At 46.6% G+C, this 24324-nt stretch overlaps 1 protein-coding gene across 1 annotated transcript in view; it reads right to left on the bottom strand.

Moving 5' to 3' along the window:
- Positions 1-535: 535 nt before the first annotated feature.
- Positions 536-24324, bottom strand: part of LOC309543826 (uncharacterized protein) — a gene marked incomplete at its 3' end in the record, with an annotated part of 54985 nt that continues 31196 nt past the window's right edge. Inside the window, exons 9-10 of the mRNA XM_082276258.1 lie at positions 2523-2601; positions 536-1321 (exon numbers count right to left, since the gene is read on the bottom strand). Coding sequence (XP_082132384.1) covers positions 536-1321; positions 2523-2601 — 865 coding nt within the window. The remainder of the gene's footprint in view (positions 1322-2522; positions 2602-24324) is intronic.

Genomic DNA, 24324 nt, shown 5'->3' on the forward strand with positions numbered 1-24324 from the left:
TTATCCTGAACATTTATGGGGTGGGGTCTCATGGGGGAGGAACGAGGGCGAGGCTACCCAAACGTATGCTGCCATTGACATCTGTCAGGAAAGCACATTATGGCCACCAGATGGAATTGACCTTTATAGGAAATCCCAATTCACCATGACTGGGGGAATGCGGGTCACATTTCATCAACACATTTATAACAACCAGATCTTTAAGTGTTTGTGAAATCTTCCCGCACAAAATGTACTCAGCCAATGAAAGGTAAGGACTCCATTTTTATTTTTCTCCTGCTATCAATTGCCAACACGAGACAACACTTCATCCATGTCTCTGGTGATCTCTGATCTCCTTATGAAGTGTTTCTTACATGATGAAGATCAGCCATGGAGTATATCTGACGTGTATATCAGGGTGTGCTTCTTCCCCATATGTCCACCAACATTCATATAGAAGACATTTCCCGCACTCAAGGCACTAATACACCTCCAGGGTTGTGTGGGACCCCTGATGAACAGGAAGACAGGACTTCAGTGAGGAACATTTCCCTCACTCAGGACAGGAATACGGCTTCTCCCCCGTGTGAGATCTCTGATGCTTGGAAAGATTGGACTTCTCTGAAAAACATTTCCCGTACTCAGGACAGGAATATGGCTTCTCACCAGTGTGCAATCTCTGATGCTTGGAAAGATTGGACTTCTCTGAAAAACATTTCCCGCACTCGGGACAGGAATATGGCTTCTCACCAGTGTGAGATCTCTGATGTCTGTAAAGAGTGTACTTCTTTGAAAAACATTTCCCGCACTCAGGACAGGAATACGGCTTCTCACCAGTGTGTGATCTCTGATGTGTGGAAAGATGGGACTTGTGTGAAAAACATTTCCCGCACTCAGGACAGGAATAAGACTTATCGCCAGTGTGAGATCTCTGATGACTGTAAAGAGTGGACTTCTGTGAAAAACATTTCCCGCACTCAGGACAGGAATACGGCTTCTCTCCCGCGTGCGATCTCTGATGTGTGGAAAGAAGTGACTTGCATGAAAAACATTTACCGCACTCAGAACAATAATATGGCTTTTCCCCCGTGTGCAATCTCTGATGTGTGGAAACATATGACTTATGTGAAAAACATTTTCCACACTCAGGACAAGAATAAAGCTTCTCACCAGTGTGTGAGCTCTGATGATTGTGAAGACTAGACTTCTGTGTAAAACATTTCCCGCACTCAAGACAGGAATATGGCTTCTCCCCCGTGTGAAATCTCTGATGTCTGGAAAGATCGGACTTCTGTGCAAAACATTTCCCGCACTCAGGACAGGAATACGGCTTCTCACCAGTGTGAGATCTTTTATGCACATGAAGATTGGATTTAAAACTGAAACACTTCCCGCACTCAGCACAGGAGAACCTCTTATCTGTTGTAAGGACGGCACCGTCCCTCACAGTCTGAGGTTCCTCAGGAAAAGAGGAATACGATGGCCCGGCACCCTCCCTCACAGTCTGAGGTTCCTCAGGAAAAGAGGAATACGATGGTCCCGCACTGTCCCTCACAGTCTGAGGTTCCTCAGGAAAAGAGGAATACGATGGTCCGGCACTGTCCCTCACAGTCTGAGGTTCCTCAGGATAAGAGGAATATGATGGTCTGGCAATGTCCCTCACAGTCTGAGGTTCCTCAGGATAAGAGGAATACGATGGTCCATCTACACTGTGTGGTGCCGGATGGACATTTGAGGTAGCCGGGTTTTCTCCTGGACTATACTGTGTGATGTCCTCATCTTCTACTTTACAGTCTGGAGACAAAGTGAGACAATCCTCTGAGGTTTTCCTCATCTCCCGTCCATCTACTAAAATAGAAATATAAAGATTATTACTAGACATGAGCAGATTGGTTCCCCTAAACCAGGACTCCACCCACATCAGACAGCTTTGTCTCTGAGGATCTTACAATTCCCCCCTCAAGGTAACTAGTAAATGGGTCCTCTGATCTCCTACCAGTTCATTTCTTTATTCATGGACCTTAGTCAGAGAGTGAGGAAACAACGAGAACTGTCTTTTATAGGAGTGACAGTGATGAGGGGATTATAGGACTCCCTCCCCCTCTATCACTCATTGCCATCTTCCCAACATAAAAAGTCCCGCACTTCCTTATTTAGTCCATGATTTAGTCATGAATAACAGCAGGGCTGAGCCCCACCAGAGGTCAGAGAGTGAGGATGGGGGGGAGAACAACCACGATGGAGATTGGACTGATCCTGAAGACCATATATATCTTTGGGGAAGTCCAATCAGGATGCAACGCATCAGATGGGAGTGGTTTGAGGACATCATCACGTTAGGCGGAGTGCCCTCAAGTTACACTGAGACTGATGCTTGGGGAATCTGCAGTGATTGGGTGTATTCAATGCTGGATTGCTTTTTTAACCTTGTGAGTGCTTTTCTTATCCATGTAATAAATATAACAGTGAGCACTATGGAGTCTCTTTATCTCTAGTAGCAGGAGCTGACTACCTAAAGAGGAGGCTCCGCCTACATGTACCTGAAGGTGTGTGATTTCATGCTGGGTGTGTCCTCTTGGTATGGAGCAATGGGGTCCATCTGAAGAGGTGAGAGTACACCTGGAATTGCAGAGTGGCGCACTGTCAGCTTATTCTCCGTGACAAGAGAAGGGTGGATTTGTGGCTCATTCATGTTTACTGTGGATTGTAAAACTGTTTGCGACTGTTCACCACTGTGCGTGTCTTTTCATGTCTTTTCTTCAAGTTTTTGTGTGTAACAGTGTGTGCATTGTATAGATAGAATATACACGGCTCAAAAAAAAAAAAGAAAGGAACTCAGTGACTTGGGTGTGAGACTATACAGACATATCCCTCCACCCGGCACAGCCAGCAAATAACAGAGCAAGTAACCCCGGGAGGATTGTTCTGTCAGAGATCTTGCTAGACCTGGGCATGGGGCAGAAGACCCAGGGGTCTAGGCTGAGCAACGTCTATGGTGAAAATCAACATTTTGCTACCAGCTGAACCCCAGAATCTTCATAAATCCAGTCTAGAGACATAAAATGTGTCTGCAGCACAGAGAAGGAAGATTATCCGAGAGAAATACAGGATGGGAAACACAGCACAGGAAAGTGACCAGGGTATTACAGGCTAATATCACCCAGCCCCCCCCCCCCTACTCTGGACCAATCAGTGAGCAGTATGGGTGGAGGAATGTATTTAGTGTTAATGACCCACCTGTGCTGATCTCTGTAGGAGTGTCCTCCTCTATAAATGTCCCCGTTATTCCATCCTCCTCCATAGACTGCTGATCATCCCTCACATACATCTCTTCTTCTTCTGCTTTAACCTCAAATTCTATATCGATTGGATCTCCACTCTAAATCAAGAAAATGAAAGAATATCATCTGTAAAATATAAGCTTTATTATTGTGACATCACATAAAAATCCACACATTGTCTCCATGAGTCTGTGTTTTATAATCTCTGTCTCACCAACCTTGTAACAGTGAGGGATGGTGTGACCTTCCTGTGTAGAATCCCGGGAATACAGAGGACGGGGACATCTCTCTGGTGGGTTCCTGGTATTAGGTGGCTCCATCATATCCTTGTGTCCTTCTGAAAACTCCTCCATCACTCCATACTCCTCATCCTCCTCTTTATACTCCTCTTTAACATCAATATTATCCTCCCCGAGGTTTCCACTCTGAATATATAATACAACATTCATTGTAACAAACATGCTGTGTATAAATCAGAACCACCAATCATTGTCAATCATCTACCTGATGATGGTGAGGGATGGTGTGACCTTCCTGTGTGGAATCCCGGGAATACAGAGGACGGGGACATCTCTCTGGTGGGTTTCTGTAGCTGGATGACTCCTCCATGGTGTCCTGGTACAGATCTTTGTGTATTTTTAGAAACTCTGACTCCTCCATCACCCCATCCTCATCATCCTCCTCTTTTATCTCTTCTTTAACCTCAACTTTAGAACCTCTCAGGTTTCCACTCTGAATATATAATAAAAATGACATCAATGGTAACAATGCAGATAATGTACAGATCCTAATGATACTATCAGTAATTGTTCCTCATCTACCTGATGATGGTGGGGGATGGTGTGATCTTCCTGTGTGGAATCCCGAGAATACAGAGGACGGGGACATCTCTCTGGTGGGTTCCCATTACTGGATCCATCTGTAGGAAACACACACACTGACTGAATACATTGTTTCTATGTGTTTATCAGATGATGGGGGATCTAGGTGGATCCTCCGTACTGCTCTCTCCTTTACAATAAAGTCTCCTCTTACCCGGTGATGTGAGGGGCGGCTGATTGTCCATCATGACGTCCTTGTAGAGATCCTTGTGTCCTTCTAAATACTCCCACTCCTCCATGGAGAAATAGACAGTGACATCCCGACACCTTATAGGAACCTGACACACACAATGATACAGTCACCATCCAGACACATCCCTTGTCTGTTACTGGATAATGTCCCAGAATTCCCAGCACCGCTCACCTCTCCTCCATGATCTCTCTGGTGCCTTCTAGAATCTTCTTTGTATTTCTCTATTCTATCAGGGGGGGAGGTGGAGGCAATGTGATGGTCATATGATCTCCAGACTTCACAGGAGGAAAACTCTAGATCTGAACACAAATAGTAAAATCAAATGAAATTCCCAGAATCCTCCTCACCTCACTATTCAGGTTTCCATTTGATTAAAGCCCCACCTCAGACTGAGGTATAATTTATCCACACAGTAACCCCACACTAAGCAGAGTAAAAACTTGTTGCAGGCATTCTGACATCATTACATACAATGCAGGACCAACAGACCCACTTTATGTGAGGATGCCAAGGGTCCGCCCACATCCTAAGAGCATGAGAAAAAAGCCAGATGGATGGACATTGGGGGGGAGGAGCTGTGAGGTCAGTGTGATGTCATAGGACACATAGACTCTGAATGGAGGGACATTTGGATGGGGAGATTGGAGGGGCTCTCTATTTGAGGCTCCCATGCAAACCAAATCATTGTTCCTGGGTGCCTCCCACTTTTCCTAAAATGAAGAGTAAACTTTGACCTTTACCATACAGAAATCTGTCAGGATTCTGTGAAAGTAATCTCTCATGTGAGCAGGTGACGTGTGGAGGAACGGAGTGTAAATAGCAGACAATTTTCTCCAGAGCTCCTAATGGTGGGGATGGATTTTGCTGCATGCTGGTGCCAAGTTCCCATCCCCCCAGGGTCACTGCAGGTGTGGAGAAAAGCTGTGTAAGAGGATATGGAGGAGAGATGAGGAGGAGATCCAGGAATCAGGATAAAGGTCAGGACAAGCAACAGACGAGCGCATCCAAGAGATGAAGCCGGGGTCACTACACAGAAAATCAATCCAAGGAAACAACAGGCAGGACGAGGAATAGCAAGAAGGAGCTCAGAGACAAATGAGAATATTGCTCAGCCAATGGGAGATTATCTCAGCATGACTTACATAATGAAGGAGATGTGGGGGAGGGGAGGTGACCATAGATACATGGAAATTCAGCTGGTTCAGCAGGGATCGGTCACATTTCCATCCATGTGTGGTTAGCTTTGGAAGCAAGATATATTAATCATCAACTGATCCCCTTGAAGGGGTTAATCTACTTATTACCTCTGCCGCCAGATCCTGCAGTGTCTCCCTCTACATTCTATGGAACGTCCTCTGTACCTGACATCACTTCCTGTCTGTATTCCATAGAGACTTCCTGTCTGGGTAGAGGTGAGATCACCACCTTGTGGAGCTCAGAGAAACTGCAGCCCTGAGAACCGTCTGGTAGTGTGAACACGGCCTTGTGCTGTGTGTGTATGTACTGTATATCCTTCCCCTTTCTCTCCTCCCTGAGTGTGTATGAAGAGGCGGAGTTCCTGCTGGAACAGCGGTCGGAGGAGGAAGCCGAGTCTAGGAGGGAGACTGACAGAAAGCTCAGCAGACTTGCAGGAGTGAGCGAGGAGGATCCAGTTCCTGTGCCATCGGAGGTGAGGAGAGTGTGAAGAATGTTTGTGACTCTGGTAGCTGAAAAGCTGGGAGTCATATTGCTCTGGTGAGTGGGGAAGCACTACTAAGGGGGCGCCCTCACCATCACGTGTGTAAGAGGTGGAAGAAGGCGTGGCTACATTACAGCTGGCACAGTTTGGAGGAGGGAGCACTTTCACACCTTATCAACTTTTCATTCATTTGTGGACTTTTTTGGAGCAACAGAACTTTGTTGAAGTAGATGCAAAGTGGAAGCAGTGGACTTGCAGAGAACACTATATTGAGCACAAAATATTGTATGATTACATGAATTTGCACAGGTTTTTACTTTATAGAAAATATTATAAGATAATGAAGTATGTGTAAAGTGGAAGCAGTGGATCTGCAGGGAACAGCATCTTGAGCACAAAGCACTTTATGTTGTATATGAATTTTCACATGGATCAGTTTACTTCATTTATTGATAAACACCATAAGATGAATGAAGTAGGTGTAAATCTAGACCTAGGGAACACAAGGGAGGTGGAGTGTGGAATCCTCCTATCCTCACAGAGCACCTTCCAGGTTCTTCACTCTCCTCCCTCTCATCATTTGAAGCTCACTGTACGTCTATTTTCTCCAATCTCCTCTAGAAGTGCTGTGATCTATCGCCCCGCTGGACCGGTATTAACTTTCGTTGATGACTTCTCTGCCTGGCTGCCCTACTTTCTCTCTTCTGAAATCCCCACAATCATTCTCAGAGACTTCAACATCCCTGTTACTACGAACATTTCTACTACTTCCAAACTTCTCAGTCTAACCTCCTCATATGGCCTGAAGAAATGGATACACAATGGATAGAGGCTTCTACTCACTCTGGTGGCATCACCCTCAGCCTTGTATTCTCCCACCGATGCCCTCCATGCAACCTCTCCAACAATCCTCTCCCTCCCTCTAAACACCACTAGGGATGGGCGAGCGGTTTGGGCGGAGGATAACTTCCGATCACCCGAATTTTCTGTGCGCTCGGTGTTTTCATTTTTTTTACTATTTATATCCTGCCGAGCGCACAGTCAATAGGTTGTTAGGAAGTGAGACCGGGAAGCCGGCCACTGCGTCCTTAACAACAAATGAGTCATGAGCTGTCAGTGGGCTTCCCCGCTGACAGCAGAATGTAAAAAATAAAAAATTGACGGGAAGAAATAAATCGGTGTGGGGTCCCCCGAAATCTATACCAGGCCCTTTGGGTCTGGCATGAATTTTAAGGGGAAATCCATGCCAAAATTTAAAAAAAAATGGCATGAGGTCCCCCCAAAATCTATACTTGACCCTTATCCAATAGGACTGTTCGAAATTCGGCCGAATTCCGAACTTCTTGCGGAAAAAGTTCGGAATTCGGCAACCAGAACTGCCCAAAATGCAATGGGACAGGAACTGGGGTTTAAAAGCCTGTGATTGGACCAGAAACATCAGTAAAAGCAAATTGAGGGGGCAGGAGGATGCTAGGAATGTGATTGGAGTGACTAGGGGGGTCCAGAGGCCAATCAGTAGTGAATATGCCGCCCAGTATATAACATAGCCCCGCCAAATCTCTAGCACTGTAATAGAGAGGCTGTGGAATAGAGTGGAAGCAGTTCTGTTACTACTGCTGCTCCAGTGTCACTTAGCAATTATTAGTGTGAGGAAACGGATATCTAGTGTAGTTAGGGTACTATATACCACTATAGTTAGATTCAATAATCTAGTTTCTGTAGGGAAAGTGTCAAGAGTCAGGGTGACCGTAGTGTAGTTTAGGGTGAACTAACTGACTGCTATGCCAGGGTGACGAAACTCTTCCATGTCAGGGTGACCGCCAGAGAAAAAAGATAATTTGTCTTAGAATTGCAGTAGAGCAGGGATGGGGCTCCGCTCCTTTCACACCTGGGCGTTTTTGTTTCAGGCGTTTATTGGGCTTTTTTGTGGACGTCTTTGGAGGCAGGCATGATATCTGAACTTCTGTGTAGGGGTATACATACACACACATATATGTATATATACACATACACACATATACTGTAGGTGTGAAAGTAGTGGAACCCCATCCCTGCGCTAATTAAAATTATTTGCAGGGATGGGGTTCCGCTACTTTCACACCTATATGTGTGTATGTGTATATATACATATATGTGTGTGTGTATATATACCCCTACACAGAAGTTCAGATGTCATGCCTGCCTCCAAAGACGCCCAAAAAATGCCCAATAAACGCCTGAAACAAAAACGCCCAGGTGTGAAAGGAGCGTAGCCCCATCCCTGCGCTATTGAAATTCTAAGAAAAATTATCTTTTTTTTCTGGCTCTGGACATGCTACAGAGCTGAAACTTCACAGGTACACTTTTTAGACCCCCCAGACACTAAATCCAAAGAAATCTCTTTTTTTTTTTTTTCAATAATTTTTTTCAATAATTGGCTTTCTATCAAAAAGGACAATTTTTAAGAACTTTTTTTTGTGTGATTAATAGTCCCTGGGGCATGACCCAGAACCCTAGGCACTTTTTAGGGGCATTTATTGGGTTTTAGGGCTTCAAAACTGTGTTTTTTATTACCGAAGTTCGGGTCCCATTGATTTCAATGGGGTTCTGGAATCCAGACCCAAACTTTCGGGAAGTTCGGTGTTCTGGTCGAACCAAACTTTTCAAAAGTTCGATCATCCCTATTATCCGAGCATGCAGCCTGGCAGGCCAGGAAAGGGGGGGACAAGCGAGTGCCCCCACCTGAATCATACCAGGCTACATACCCTCAACATGGGGGGTGCTTTGGGGCAGGGGGGGCTCGGCCCCCCACCCCAAAGCACCTTGTTCCTATGTTGATGGGGACAAGGTCCTCTTCCCCACAACCTTGGCCTGTGGTTGTGGGTGTCTGCAGGCAGGGGGCTTATCAGAATCATGAAGCCACCTTAACAAGTGGGCCCCCAGATCCCACCCCCCTATGTGAATGAGTTTGGGGTACATTGTAAAAATAAATGAGGCTATGAGCCCACTTTTCACAATTCCTTTTATAGAAAGAATAAAAAAACAATGTCCCTCGATGTAGATTAATCGTCATTCACAACGCCCACCTTCAAGGAATGATAGTCTGACAGTTCTTAAAAAGGTAAGGAGCAGGGCCACCTGGTGACATCATCTGGTGGCCCGCCCCCTTGTATTGTAACTGACTGGTTGCATGCTGGATCAGTGACATCATAAGGGGCAGGGCCACCAGGTGACATCACCAGGTGGCTCTAACCCCTTACCTATTTAAAAACTGTCACCTGTTTTTCCAGATTCTGATAAGCCCCCTGCAGACCCCCCTGCCCCAAAGAACCCCCCCCCCTATGTTGAGGGCATGGGGCCTGGTATGGTTTGGGGGGAATTCGTTTGTCCTCACCTCTGTCCTGGCCTGCCAGGCTGTGTGTTTGGATAAGGGTCTGGTATAGATTTTGGGGGGAAGATACACAATTTAAAAAAAAAAATTGGCGTGGGGTTTACCCTCAAAATCTAAACCAGACCCTTATCCAAGCATGCAGCCTTTTTTGGGCCTGGTATGGATGCGGCCTGGGATAGGTGGTGGGGACCCCACACCATTTTTTTCCCCATTTTTTATTTTCTTTGCCAACAATAATTTTTTTTACATTCAGCTGTCTGCTGGGAAGCCTGCTGACAGCTGATGACTCATTTGTTGTTAAGGACGCCGTGGCTGGTTTCCCGGGCCTCGCTTCTTAACAACCTATTGACTGTGCACTCGGCGGGATGTAAATAGTAAAATAAATAGAAGAAACGCAGAGCACACAGAAAATTCGGGTGTTTGGCGAACACCTCAAGGGGCCATTTCGGGTTGAAGTTATGTTTGGTCCAAACCGCTCGCCCATCCCTAGTGGTGTTTAGAGAGAGGGAGAGGATTGTTGGAGAGGATGCATGGAGTGCATAGGTGAGAGAATACAAGGCTGAGGGTGTTGTCACCAGAGTGAGTAGAAGCCTCTATCCATTGTGTATCCATTTCTTCAGGCCAAATGAGATGGTTAGACTAAAAAATTTAGAAGTAGCAGAAGTGTTTGTAGTAACAGGGATGTTGAAGTCACCGAGAATGATTGTTTAAATGTCATATTTTTTTTCTTTATAAATGTCAGTTTTGCTGTAGCAGGTTCTATACACAGTACAGATACACCACTTTACAGGCAGACTAAGGGGACTCCCCATGCACTATATTTAAAGGAATTTTTATTTTTGTTTTTTTTTTTCATTGTAAGCATTAATTAAAATCATTGCTCCTTTAAAAATGATATTTTGTAAAAAAATAAAAAAATAAATTTGCATTGATAGTATCAAAAATGAAAAAAAATTGTTAAAAAAAAAAAAAAAGAAAAGAAAAACATGCACAGAGAAATTTCTGGTGTTGGGCGAACACCCAAATGGACGATGTTTAAGCCAAACCATTTACCCATCCCTGCTCCCTGGTTATCTCTCGCCTCGACTATTGCAACTCCCTCCTCATTGACTTACCTTTACATTGGCTATCCCTCCTTCAGCCCATCATGAATGCTCCTGCCAGACTCCTCCACCTTACAAAACGCTCAGCATCTGCTACCCCTCTCTGCCAATCCCTCCATTGGCTGCCACTCACCCAACAAATTTATATTAAAAATACTAACAGTAACTTACAAAGCCATCCAAAACTCCGCCCCCAGCTACACCACTAACCTGGTCTTAATATGCCAAACAAATAATCCTCTTCAATCCTCCCAATATCTTCTGCTTTCTAGTTCCCTTGTCACCTCCTCCCATCTCCAGGACTTCTCCCAACCCTCTCCTATGCTGTGAAACTCCCTACCCCAATCTGTCGACTATCTTTCGGTGTTCCCTGAAAACTCATCTCTTTAGCGAGGGGGGGGAGGGTTTTCTTTTGCTCACATAGAAAGTAGGTTCTGCCACCGTCCCTATGAAGGAATATGGAAGGGTTTTTCTGGCGCCTCAAACCAGGAGGTTGGGACTTTATGGGCAAGTGAACATAAGTGCAAATGGGTAAATGAACAATAAGCAATGTATTGTGAAAATAAAAACGCAATAATTTATTACAATGTTGGTTTTACATATATAGGCAATTTGTGAACAATGTGCTTGGGGGGAAGACCCCAAGTGTGAAGGAAATAAAAGGGTTTGATTCCAAAGAATCAGTGACAGTAGTGCATTTGTGACATTTGTGAGGATTTTTTGTCTGTTTCCCAATAGATGTTGATTAGGACAGTGTGTCCCCAAAAAAACCCCAATTTCTGACGCGTTTCGGCTCTATCATGGGCCTTTTTCAAAGCATTTTGGGTTATTCAGTCTTTAATCTGAGAGAGAAATATACATAATTGTTTTAGATCCTCTCGGTATAGTTTCATCAAGTATGTATAAAATAAATAATGGAATAGGTACATACACGGGTGTAGCCGCTAATTCTGCGCAGAGCTCCCTTGTCCAAGATTGCAATCACATCGGGAATCGTGTCCTGTATACAGCCTGGGTTAATATGAGGAGTATTGTTGTATTAATGAGACTTGGCAAAATGGGTCTCAGGTATTGAAAAAGGTGTGAGATGTCTACACTTACAGGTATATCGGCTGAAAGGGTTAAATTTCCACGGTTCTGGAGGTGGGTTTTCTTCCTTTCACACTGGGCCAATTCTTGATCTATATATAATGTATTGTAATATATGATCATGTATATGGTCCGTTTTATTAACAATGGTTATCAATAGATTGTATTTGCATATTGTGACTATGGTGCCGGTTCCCAAAGTATTTAATATATTTTATTATAGTGCTTGAACAGTAGAGCAATAATAGAGAAATGAAGTGATTCTGGTGCCCAAGGTTTTATTGTGGGTATTTAAAAGGAGTTCCGTTGGAACTTACGTTTTTGCTGAAAATCTTGGTAGGGAATCATCTGTCCAGCTGCTGCAGGTTCGGTCCGTCCTCTTCTCTCGGCTCGAGAGAAGTGAGGACTGACTCTCGTTCCCCGGCCTTATGAAGTCCCTTGCGCATGCGCAGTACGCGCTGCACGTAGAGGACTTCCGAGGAGCGTGACGTGGCACCGATCTCTGCGCCTGCGCTCAGGAGATGCGCGCGCAGGTCGCTCTGCTCGTAGTGAGGGACGCTCTTGGCTGCCAGCACGGGAGGAGGGGCCATCCTCTCCCAGAAGGTGATTGGTAGGTCCCAGGCAGGGACCCGTGCTGGGTGCGATTGCTTTGTGACAATTGAGCCGGTCAGCAGAACTGTTGCTGCAATCCCTGCATGTAAAACTCATCTCTTTAGAGAAGCACATTCTGCCCCCACCTAACAACTGTACTTTTATTTTCTCCATCAGCCCATCCCCCACAGTTATGACCTTTTGTATCACTTGACCCTCCCTCCTAGATTGTAAGCTCTAAAGAGCAGGACCCTCTGATTCCTCCTGTATTGAATTTTATTGTAATTGTACTATTTGCCCTAACATTGTAGAGCCTGCGCAAACTGTTGGCGCTTTATAAATCCTGTATTATAATAATAATAATAATAATAATAATAATAATAATAATAATAATAATAATATATGACTGCCTAGTCAAGCCTCTCTCAGCCAGGGTTCCTCCAAAGGTTCCTAGGGGCCTCTTGTCACTTCCTTGGGCTGTATATGGAAGTGTCACCTACCAGCCGTTTCTGGATACTGAAGTCTGTCATCATTGCACTGACACACACAATTTTTTTCATTCAATATATTTTTATTCTAACTTTAATTTTAACAAGAGTGCAAAAAAAAAAAAAAAAATGAATAAAATGGTAAAGGAAGAAATCCAACTGGTCAGGAAAATGACTTGTCTGGAATGTGGAAGCGGAGTCGGTAATAATTTGTGTACAATACACAACGTGTTACATTATTATAACAAAGTATTGTAGAAAAGATCACACCATAGAAAATGGGGAAAGGAGAAAATAAACTCGGATATGAAGGTGACATTTGTGTAGGAGGAACACCTTAACAATTACCACCATTTTATTCTCCAGGGACTCTGCTTTCAGAAAATGTATGTTTTGGGGCTTTTATCTAATCTTCAGGCCCAAAATCTGCATTTTTCTTACGTCCTCCGACAGTCGCCGCCCACTCATACAGTCGTCACCAATGGGTATTGACTTCCGCTCCGCAGGAGTAGCTAGGCATAAGACTTGTTAGTCACAAAAGCTTTTAGCATAGACACAGAAAAAGGGTTTGTTGTATGGGCACTTCCGTGGAATACAACAGGCTTTAGGTGAGACACTGCACTTCGGCAGCACTGGAGAGGAGAAGCTGCTCTGAAAGTGATAAAGATAAAAGGACAAGGCGTCTCTAATTGCAGTAGGCTCTGAGTATTTATTAGGTTAAAAGTATAAAAGCACTCACATTTGGTAAATATGACATGGGCATTGCAAAGATCTAGGCATATAGGCTAGGTAAGTCGCGCTAATAAGTGATGTTGGCAAATATCCGCATAAATGTCAAATCATATAAATGTCCAATAAACGTCTAATGATCAAAGGCTGTCCCAAGTAACAGGAGTAGTCCGAAATCCTCAATAGGAATGTAAACCATCAGATAAGTGATCTCCTTACCAGACAAGGAAAGGGAATTCGCCCTGAGATACCAGGTGAAGTGGGTCCAGCAGTCTCAAATTCGGAGATAATGGAGTTTCTCCCGATGTTATATCAGATACATGTGAAAAAAAATTGCATATCCATAGCGTAATACTGTATGTTTATATTACAAACACCCGGATAGTGAGCCTCCACCAGTTGTGATGAAAGGGACAGCCACCACACCAGTATAGATACAGAATCAAATCTCAGCACGCAAAAACAATCTCAGAAATGACTTCTGTGTGTGCCATAACTCAAAAAAGTAAGTGCAGCCGTGTGGAAAGACAGCCAAGGTAAGATGGAGCCCAACACCAAAATCACTGCCGCTTACCAGATTAAATTAAGTGACAAGCCAAACAGTCTCTGTGAGTCCTCTGGATGTCCCAATGTCGATTGCTCCAAGTTCAGCCAAACCAAAGAGGAGACAGAAGGCAATCGATAGTGTAAAACCCAACAATATTTATTCACGATAAAGAGAGCAACTCACATAAAATTGCAGGTAGGGAGCGTGGATAGGATGCGAGCCGCCGGCCGGTCGGCTCCTTCGCCCGTCCTCAAACACAGAGCAGTGACGTCAGCACGCCGCGACCGACGCACGTTTCGTCAGATATGACGTTATCAAGGTACGGCCGGCGTGCTGACGACACAGCTTAAATACACCAGGAATCACGCCCCATGTGACCGCCAGGGGCGGATCAATCCGCCATCTTTCCGAAGATCGAAAGGCAGTAATGTCACATAGGATTGACAAACCGCCAATATTGTATTAGGTACTTCGTAGGGGGATTAAATAAAAATTTAATGCAAATGCATATAAAAACTATATAATAATCGCCTTAGCATCAGGTTTGTACATGATGCCCACACAAAATAAAAACTAAATGGTAAACCAAGTACTATTAGCGCCATCTACTGGCGAACACAAATAGTGCTAAGTTTTAAATAGATCATGTAAATGTCAGTCGCAGGAAGCGTGATACCTCACAGTCACCCAAATAATACTCTTATTAAAATCAAATATTGTCAAACAAATGACTCAGTACAATAAAAATTATAAACAAATTAATACATTTGATTCAATAGGTGACCAATAACGCCACCCAAAGATAAGGCTACATGTCTAATCCATATTGGCATATAGGTGCCAGTCACATAACTGTGATACTCAACCATTCAATTGAATAGTCAAATAAACAGGCATCCACATATGCCAATTTAATACTGACCAAATGGATACTAATAGGCAATATAAGGAGTATATGATAGTGAAACCATCAATATTACAGTATTCCTATAGAAAACAAACCTATCATCCCCAGAAAGTGGTATAATGAGTATAATTTAAATATCCAAATTATGATATAAATAAATTATTTTTTATACTCAAGCTGTGTCAATGAATGCATTGACATCAGTATCAACATTGAGTCCGTACGGCGTGTATGTTCTGACTCTATGGATCCATGACATCTCCATTCTGGAGATGCTTCGTACTAAAGGATCACCCCTCCAATGAGGGGAGAACTTATCAATCCCTAAAAACATCATATTCCTCGGATCTTTGTTATGGGCTATCAGAAAATGTTTGGAGACTGAGTGTCTATCAAAGCCCTTGCGTATATTGGCAATATGCTCGTTCAAACGAACATTCAGAGGACGCTTGGTCCGCCCAATATATTGTAACCCGCACGGGCACTGGAGCAGATAAACAACCCCAGTGCTCGTGCAGGAGACAAAGGGACTAATTTTGAAAGTCTTCCCATTACTGGTAGAGATAAATTCTTTGGTATTTTTCCGCTTAATACAGTTCAGGCGACACACTTGGTACCTATTACATTTATAATATCCTTTTAGTTGTTCCAAAAAAGTTGGTTGTTTAGTGGGTGCTTCAATAACGTTTGGGGCAACCAAATCATGAAGGTTTGGTGTCCCTTTAAAGATGACTCGAGGTTTTTCAACCATAATTCTCCTTAATACAGGGTCATTCTGTAGGATATGCCAATGACGTTGTATAATTTTCTTAATGCCCATGTGTTGGTTGGAGAAAGTAGTAATAAAGGAGGGACAGACATTGACATCAGTGCCCCCCCACGAGCACCAGGCGTCAACAAACTTAATCTGTCCATCCTACCAACCGCCTCCAGAGTCTCACTGAGAGACTCCGGATCATAACCCTTCTCCAGGAATCTCTCAGTGAGAGTCTGGGCCTGGGCAAGGAAGTCACCATCATCTGAGCAATTACGCCGTAGGCGCATGTATTGCCCTTTAGGAACAGCCTTCAACCAGGACTCATGATGACAACTGTCAACTGGTATATAGGAGTTCCTATCAGTGGCCTTAAAATGCGTCTTGGTGACAAACTTGTCATTTCGTATCGAAATAGACAAATCCAAAAAGGTGATGTTATTTTGGCTAATTTCGTAGTTTAGATGGATTCCCCTAGTATTAACATTAAGAGACTCCAGAAAACCGACAAGATCAGACTCATGACCGTCCCACAGGAGGAGGATGTCATCTATATACCTAGCCCACAACACCAAATGTGGTCTGTTGCGGCCATAGATGACATCCTCCTCCCAATGGGCCATGAACAAGTTGGCCAGGGACGGAGCGTACTTGGCGCCCATTGCGACTCCAGTATCCTGCTGGTAGAACTGGCCCCCAAACCAAAAATAATTGTGCTTGGTTGCAAAATCTAATAATTCCATGATGAATGAAATTTGTGTACTGGGCAAACCTGAATCTCTACTCAGATACATATTGACTGCACCCAAACCCAACTCATGAGGGATAATCGTGTACAGGGACAACACGTCTGCCGTCACCATCCACATACCATGAGTGGGCGTAAAATTGGAAAGTATATTGATTACCTGCCTAGTGTCCCGCACATAGGATGGCATCCTCTGTACCAAGGGCTGTAGATAAAAGTCAATATATTTCCCCACCCGGGACGTCACAGAGTCGATGCCACTGACTATGGGATGCCCCGGGGGGGAAGTCAGACTTTTATGTATCTTGGGTAGGTAATATATGATAGGGGTACGGGGACATTTAGGTACTAAGAAAGACGTCTCCTTCTTATTAAGAATGTTTAATTGATGTCCCCTATCAATAATACCCCCCAGTTCTCGTTTATACGGACCTTTGGGGTCTCTCGGCAAAACAGAGTAGGTGGAGCCATCATCAAGGATGCGACGCATTTCCCGTAGGTAATCGCATCTATCCAAGACAACAATGGCCCCTCCTTTATCTGCAGGCCTAATAATTAACTCTTTATTTTTACATTACACAAAGAATCAAGTCCTGCTTGTAAGTCCCTATTCAGTTTGCACCTATGGACCTTCATGGACTCAAGGTCCCTAAGGACAACGTCTCTGAAGACTTTAACTGATGGAGCTAAGGAACCTGGAGGGTTGAACAAAGAGGCATTCGCAAGCCCAGAATGTTGATACTGGGATAACATGCGATTCTCCTTCACAGGGTTGCTAGCGATGTAGCGTTTGATGTTCACTTTCCTAATAAATTTGTGAACGTCCATGTATGTCTCAAATTTATTAAGGGTTCTCGGGGGGGCGAATTTAAGCCCCTTGTCTAAAATCCGTTTTTCAGATTCAGACAGGACAACTTTACTTAGGTTAAAGATCCCAACTCCTGCTACATCCTTACTTTTTTTGAGTTGGATCCTTCTCCCCCCTCTGGTGCCTCGTCTTGTTCTGCCAGCCTCTTGGTGCCCTGATTCACCTTGGGAAAAACCCAACCTGGGTATCCCTGACCCAATTGTTGAGTACCCAAAAGTGGGGGGGCCCCAGTGTCTACAACCCTACGTTGTTGCAATGGCTGAGAATTGACAGGCTCCTCATCCTCAGGACATTCATTGTCCCTTAAGGGAAAAAATTGGTTCTTAGTTGGTACATTATAATATTGCCCACCCTGGCGTTGCTCATTGCCGTAAGAACCTTCCTCATAGTCACCATATTCATCCCGACCATAGTCAGAGTTAATCCATGGCTGGTTCTGCCTATAGTTAGGAGGTCCCTGTCTCCATTGGGGAGTCTGATCATATCTATAGGGAGTGTGTTGATCCGAAGGGTGGGGCCTCCATTGGGGGCCAAAATTACGGTAAGGGCCCTGCCTCCCACCATCAGGGCCCCGCCACTGAGGTCCATTCCATGGAGCACCACGAGGTCCCGTGGTGTTACCATTCCAATAATTAGGTTGATTGGAAACATAGGGTCCATTGCAAAGATCTGTCTGGAGTCTTCCTATCCGCTGTGCTGAGTGGTTGCAATGGGGACATCCGGTTATCCGCTTCCTGTAGATGCGTCCTTTCGTCTGTGTCTCAGCCTGGTCTGCATGAGATTTCCTGAAGGCAGGGTGTGGACGCAGCGGCTGGTGTCCAATAGAGCGGGTGGTGGGCGGTTACATGTTTCGGAGCTCAGCTCCTTCGTCAGACTGGGAGCTAGACTTTACTAGCTGTTATTTTGCCAGCTTTTGATAGTGGATCTTCGGATGAAGATGGATCATGCAGAGCTGGGAATCGGACTGGCCGCCCTGGTTCTCCAGGACAGAGGGTCAGATGGATCCCCAGCCTGCCATCGAGCGTTCGGCTATGGTTCGCACTGGCGCTATGAACGACCCATCCCTGCTCGCAGCAGGGATGCAGCCTGTGAGGTGGCTACCTCACTGGACGTTTTCTGTGGTCTTGTGCCGCAGTGTCCTGCATTATGGCTGACGGCATTCCCTGTCATATGAGGACAGCGGCTTTCCATTAATGGAGGCACCCACGCCATCCGGTACAGGAAAGTACTTTTCTGTGTGGGGGCCTCTGTCTGGGGTGTCAGTCTGTGTTGCTGTGTGTTTGTCTCATGTCTGTGTTGTTGTGGGGCTCCCGAATGCGATCCCTGCGGGGGTCCTCTTTAATAACTGCTAGCGCTGTGTGAGTGGGGGCCCTTTTCTCCTGTATCACTTGTGAGTGTGCTGTGGGATGATGCAGACATGTGTGCGGCGACCACTGCAGCTGAGCACCGCGTGGTCCGCCATTTTCGATGTGGGCGACATGCTGGCTTCACTGTGGGCCTTTTGCATTGCATACTGTATGGTGCTTTTGGCGCCATCTTGTGTGTGGCAGAACGATCGTCCAAAGCACATGTTGGCAGCCATTTTACCGAAGCCTTCCATTCACTTCTATGGGCAGCCATTTTCCCTGGGCCTGACAGCATATAGTTCAGCCTCTGGTGACCTCACTTCCTTTTCTCCTGGAACAGCGATCGGTGTGGTAACGCTCTGTGGGGCTCTGCAGACTATCTCTTCCATATCTCTCTGTGCTATCCTTCCTGGCTCAGTTTTGTCCCTTTTTGGGGGTCTGTGTATACAGTGATTATATTTGAAGGGCCAGTACCTTTTTCCCTCATTATTGGGCAATGGATTCTCAGGACAGCAAGTTCCCCCCAGCCTTGGTGGGGGACCCCAGTTCTGCTGAACCCCCCGTTATGCCTAGTTTGGCTGCTGTAGTGGCATCTTTGGTGTCATAAAAAGGAGGTGCTGATGGCTGAACGTACTACTAAAAAACAGCCCAGGTTATCTCTCTCCTCGGATTCAGATGGTGATGTGGCTGCTGTGGCTTTTCAGGGTCTCGCTCGTCTCTGGACCCTTTCGGGTCTGAGGGGGAGGCGGAGGTAGAGGGGGTTGATCTGTCTCCCCCGGGGTCGCCTGAAGAGCTTGCTCTCATGGACGAGCTGATTTCTTCTGTTAAGGAAATGCTGCATCTGGAGGATGAGCCCACTCCTCCGGCCATTGTGTCCTCTTTTGGGACGCATAGAACCCGCAAGTCGGCGCAGGTTTTCCCCTGCCCCGCTGAGTTTCATCACACAGTGAATGAACAATGGCGCATTTTAAAACGCCCCTTCACGGTGCCTAGTCGGTTTAAACTGCTCTACCCTTTTGCGCCCTCTATGGAGACGCGCTGGTGCGTGGCACCCCAGGTGGATCATGCTGTGGCCGTGTTAAACAAGGCTACCTTGGTTCCTACAGAGGATACCCCGGTTTTCCGGGATCCTACGGACAGGAGGTTGGAGTCTCTTGCCCGCCATGCATATATGGTGGCGGGCTCTATGCTCAAACCTATTTTCGCTTCTGTCATGGTGGCTCAGGCGGTGGCAGACTGGACTAAGGTGCTTAGATGCACTCTCGTGTCTGATTCTGCCCCACCAGCTACGCTGGAAATGGTGGACCAGATTCATCAGGGGGTCATGTATTTGTGCGATGCGGCCTTGAATGAGGCCCCTTTAGCTGCACGCCTCTCTAGTGTCGCGGTGCTTAACCGTCGACTGATCTGGCTGAAGAGTTGGTCGGCTGACCAATCGTCAAGGAAAACGGTGGCTGATTTTCCCTATGCTGGGTCTTGCCTTTTTGGCGAGGCTTTGGATACTTTGGTGAAAGGAGTCACTGGGGGCAAGAGCACTCTGCTGCCCCAAAATCCGAAGAACAAGTCCTTTCGCGGCAAGCGGGGTCCCGCCTTTAGGCCCTCTCAGGGGTCCTTTCGTGCCTTTAAGTCACAGTCCAAGGGCAAACCCTTCAAAGGCCAAGGTGGCCTGAAGAAGCCCTGGGCGGGTAAGCAAAAGTCCGGCCAGGCCGGTTCAATGCCTCATTCCGCCTCTGCCTGAAGGGACGCCCTCACCCGTATCAGGGAAGGGGGGACGTCTGCGCGGTTTCCTCCAACCTTGGCTGCTCCGTATTCCAGACAGGTGGGTTCAGGAAATCATTCGATCAGGATACAAGATCGAATTCCTTTTCTCGGCCGGCGGCCAGATTTTTTCCCTCAAATCTTCAGTTGACCCCAGGGCATTTATAGGACCTGCATAAAGCGGTGCAGGATCTCCTTGCCCAGGGGGTGATTGTCCCAGTGCCTCACCGGGACAGCTTTCGGGGGTTTTACTCCAATCTGTTCACTGTGCCCAGAAAGGAGGGCAAGGTGCGTCCTATCCTGGACTTAAAAGCTCTGAATCGCTTTGTGCGCGTTCAGAAGTTTCGCATTGAATCCCTCCGCTCAGTGGTGGCCTCCCTGAGTCCAGGGGAATTCCTGGCCTCTATCGACCTGAAGGATGCGTATCTACACATCCCCATTTTCAAAGGTCATCAGAGGTACCTTCGGTTCGCCATTGCGGAAGATCATTATCAGTTTGTGGCGTTACCTTTCGGTCTCGCTTCGGCTCCACGGGTCTTTACCAAAGTGCTGGCACCTGTTCTGGGCCTGTTGAGGGCCCAGGGCATTGCGGTCTTGGGATATCTGGACGATCTCCTGTTACGATCGAGTGGCAGTCAGAACCTGCTGTGCGATCTGTCCACTACGGTGCAGACGTTTCTGGAGTTCGGTTGGACCATCAACGTTCCGAAGTCGATATTGTCTCCTTCGGTTCACCTTCCCTATCTGGGAATGGTTCTGGACTCTGCTCAAGTGAAGGTTTTTCTGCCGGAGGACAAACTCCGGACCCTTCAAGACGAGGTCAGGTCCCTCAGGGACAACCAGTCCTCATCGCTCAGGACCTGTATGCGGTGCCTGGGGTTAATGGTTTCAGCCTTCGAGGCGATCCCCTTTGCTCAGTTTCGCACTCGATCTCTCCAAGCGGAGATTCGGGCCAGGTGGGACAGGCGACCTCAGTCTTTGGATCTGAGGGTCTCGTTGAGTCACCAGACCTGAATGGACCTTCTGTGGTGGCTCCAGTCCCCGGCTGTGTCGCCCTTCCGCCCGTTACTGTGGACAGTAATTACCACAGATGCCAGCCTGTCGGGCTAGGGTGGAGTTCTGGGCACCCTGTCTGCCCAGGGAACTTGGTCGGAGGAGGAATCCTCCCTTCCGATCAACATCTTGGAATTGATAGCGATAAAGCTTTGTCTTCTCCAGTGCTTGGAACGACTTCAGGGCCGTCCTGTTCGGGTACAGATGGACAATGCTACCGCGGTGGCTTTCATCAACCACCAAGGGGGCACCAGGAGTGCCAGGTCGGCCCGGGAGGTGGCCGACATTCTGTCTTGGGCCGAGACTCATGTCCCGGCGATATCGGCAGTGCACATTCCGAGTGTGGAGAATTGGCAGGCCGATTATCTGAGCCGCCAGACCCTGGACCAGGGGGAATGGTCCCTGCACCCAGAGGTCTTCCAAATGCTGTGTGCGAAGTGGGGATCCCCAGATGTGGATCTGTTCTCGTCTCGGGTAAACCACAAGGTGGAAAGGTTCGTGGCAAGAACACGCGATCCTCGGGCGGACGCCTCGGATGCGTTAGTGGCACCTTGGCATCAGTATCGTCTGATGCATGCCTTTCCTCCGATCCAGTTGTTGTCCAGGTTCCTTCGCAGGTTAGCCTCGGAAACCGAACTTGATGATTCTGGTGGCACCGGACTGGCCCCGCCGGTCCTGGTACGTGGACATCGTTCACCTAGCAGTCGAGCCTCCTTGGCGACTGCCACTGCCGGAAGATCTGCTGTCTCAAGGACCGATCTTCCATCCTGCTTTACAGTCGCTGGCTTTAATGGCCTGGCTGTTGAAAGCCAGGTCCTGAGGGACAGGGGTCTCTCCCCAGAGGTCATGCCTACTTTAATCAAGGCTAGGAAAGCCTCGTCTGGTAAAATTTATTACCGTACCTGGAAAGCCTACTTTGCCTGGTGTGAGTCCAGGGGGTTCTCTCCTCGCTCATACTCGGTGTCGAGAGTGTTGGCTTTCCTTCAGACTGGTGTGGACCAGCGTCTGGCGCTGGCCACGATTAAGGGCCAGGTTTCTGCACTGGCTGTTCTGTTTCAGCGCCCTGTGGCGTCTCATTCTTTGATTCGCACCCTCGTTCAAGGTGTGCGACATTTGGCCCCTCCTCAGAGGGAGCCTTTACCTCCATGGGACTTGAACTTGGTTCTGTCCGTATTACAGCGGGCTCCCTTTGAAAACATCAGGGAGATATCGTTGCCTCTGCTGTCTAAGAAGGTTGCCTTTTTGGTGGCGATCACTTCGGCTCGCAGAGTGTCGGAGCTGGCGGCCTTGTCCTGCCGCTCTCCCTACTTGGTGGTTCACAAGGATAAGGTGGTCTTGCGACCTCATTCGTCCTTCCTTCCTAAGGTGGTCTCTGATGTTGTCAGGGCGATCAGGGTTTACCTGTCGTCCACTGAATCCTTTCCCTCTTTGTCCTTCCTGAGGGACCTCGGAAGGGCATGGCGGCGTCTGCAGCGACCATTGCCAAATGGATCAGACAGACCATTGTACAGGCCTATGCCTTGAAGGGCCGGGTTCCACCCTTTCCTGTTAAGGCGCACTCTACCAGATCTCTGAGTACGTCTTGGGCCTACCGGCATCAGGCCTCGGTGGCCCAGGTGTGCAAGGCTGCGACTTGGTCGTCGGTGCACACTTTTTCCAAATTTTATAAGGTTGATGTTCTGCCATCAGCCGATGCCTCCTTTGGCTACAAAGTTCTCAGTGCGGCAGTGCCATAGGGGACCCTTGTTTTTTTTGTGGGTCCTTGGCTGTTGGGGTTATTTGCTTTCCTGGGCTGTTGCTCCTGTTGAGCCTGTTTCCGTTGCCCAGATGATGTGGGTACTGCGTTGCCTTTTCTACGGTTGCGTCTCCCACCCCTCATGTCTTCACTGCTTTGGGATATCCCATTGGTGACGACTATATGAGTGGGCGGTGACTGTCGGAGGACGTAAGAAAAAACTGAATTTTTGTAAAATCTTACCGTAAAATTCCTTTCTCTGAGTCCTTCGACAGTCGCCGCCCCCGCCCCTCTTTTGGGGTCTTGACCAGTAGGACAGCCCCCATGGGTGTGTCTATGCTAAAAGCTTTTGTGACTAACAAGTCTTATGCCTAGCTACTCCTGCGGAGCGGAAGTCAATACCCATTGGTGACGACCGTATGAGTGGGCGGCGACTGTCGGAGGACTCAGAGAAAGGAATTTTACGGTAAGATTTTACAAAAATTCAGTTTTTACCATGTGTGCAAAAATAATGCAAACACAGCTCTGGCAGTGAAAGGGTTAATGTGAGCAAGATGGGATCACTCTGCTGTGATCACATTAAAGCTCCCCCTAGCTGCAGCCTGGTAATAACATTTCTAGGAGGTCTATTCATTTATCTGCTACAGACTTCCCATCTTTGTATAAACGTCTACTGACATTTAGGGGTAAATTTTAGAACATTTACATAGCAATTCTCTCAGTGACAATGTATGTACATTCCTTCTGTGTGATTGGGGAAACAATGAATGTTATTAGGGGATTTGCTGAACTGGTTGAATATTTTTCATTGATTTAATGATGTTCGGAGCTCCTAAACCCAGGGTGGGTATGGGGAAAAATCAAGAGAGCAGCCTAAAAACATCAAATGAGGATATATGTAACGGGTCAAAATTAAGAGGTTTGTATACCAATGCCAGAAGCCTGGCCAACAAGATGGGAGAGCTGGAGCTACTGATGTTTGAGGAGGACTTAGATTTTGTGGGGATAACTGAGACTTGGTTTGACAGCTCTCATGACTGGATGGCGACCATTCAGGGTTATTCCCTTTATCGCAGAGATAGAGAAGGTAAAAAAGGGGGAGGGGTATGTCTGTATAGTAAGAACAGTGTACAGGTAAATATGAGGGATGATATTAATAATGGAGCTATGGACGAGGCAGAATCCCTATGGGTAGAGCTTCAAAGGGAAGGCACTGTGGGGAA

This window comes from Pelophylax lessonae, assembly GCF_965119305.1.
Source record: "Pelophylax lessonae genome assembly, contig: HAP1_SCAFFOLD_377, whole genome shotgun sequence".
Classification (NCBI taxonomy): domain Eukaryota; kingdom Metazoa; phylum Chordata; class Amphibia; order Anura; family Ranidae; genus Pelophylax; species Pelophylax lessonae.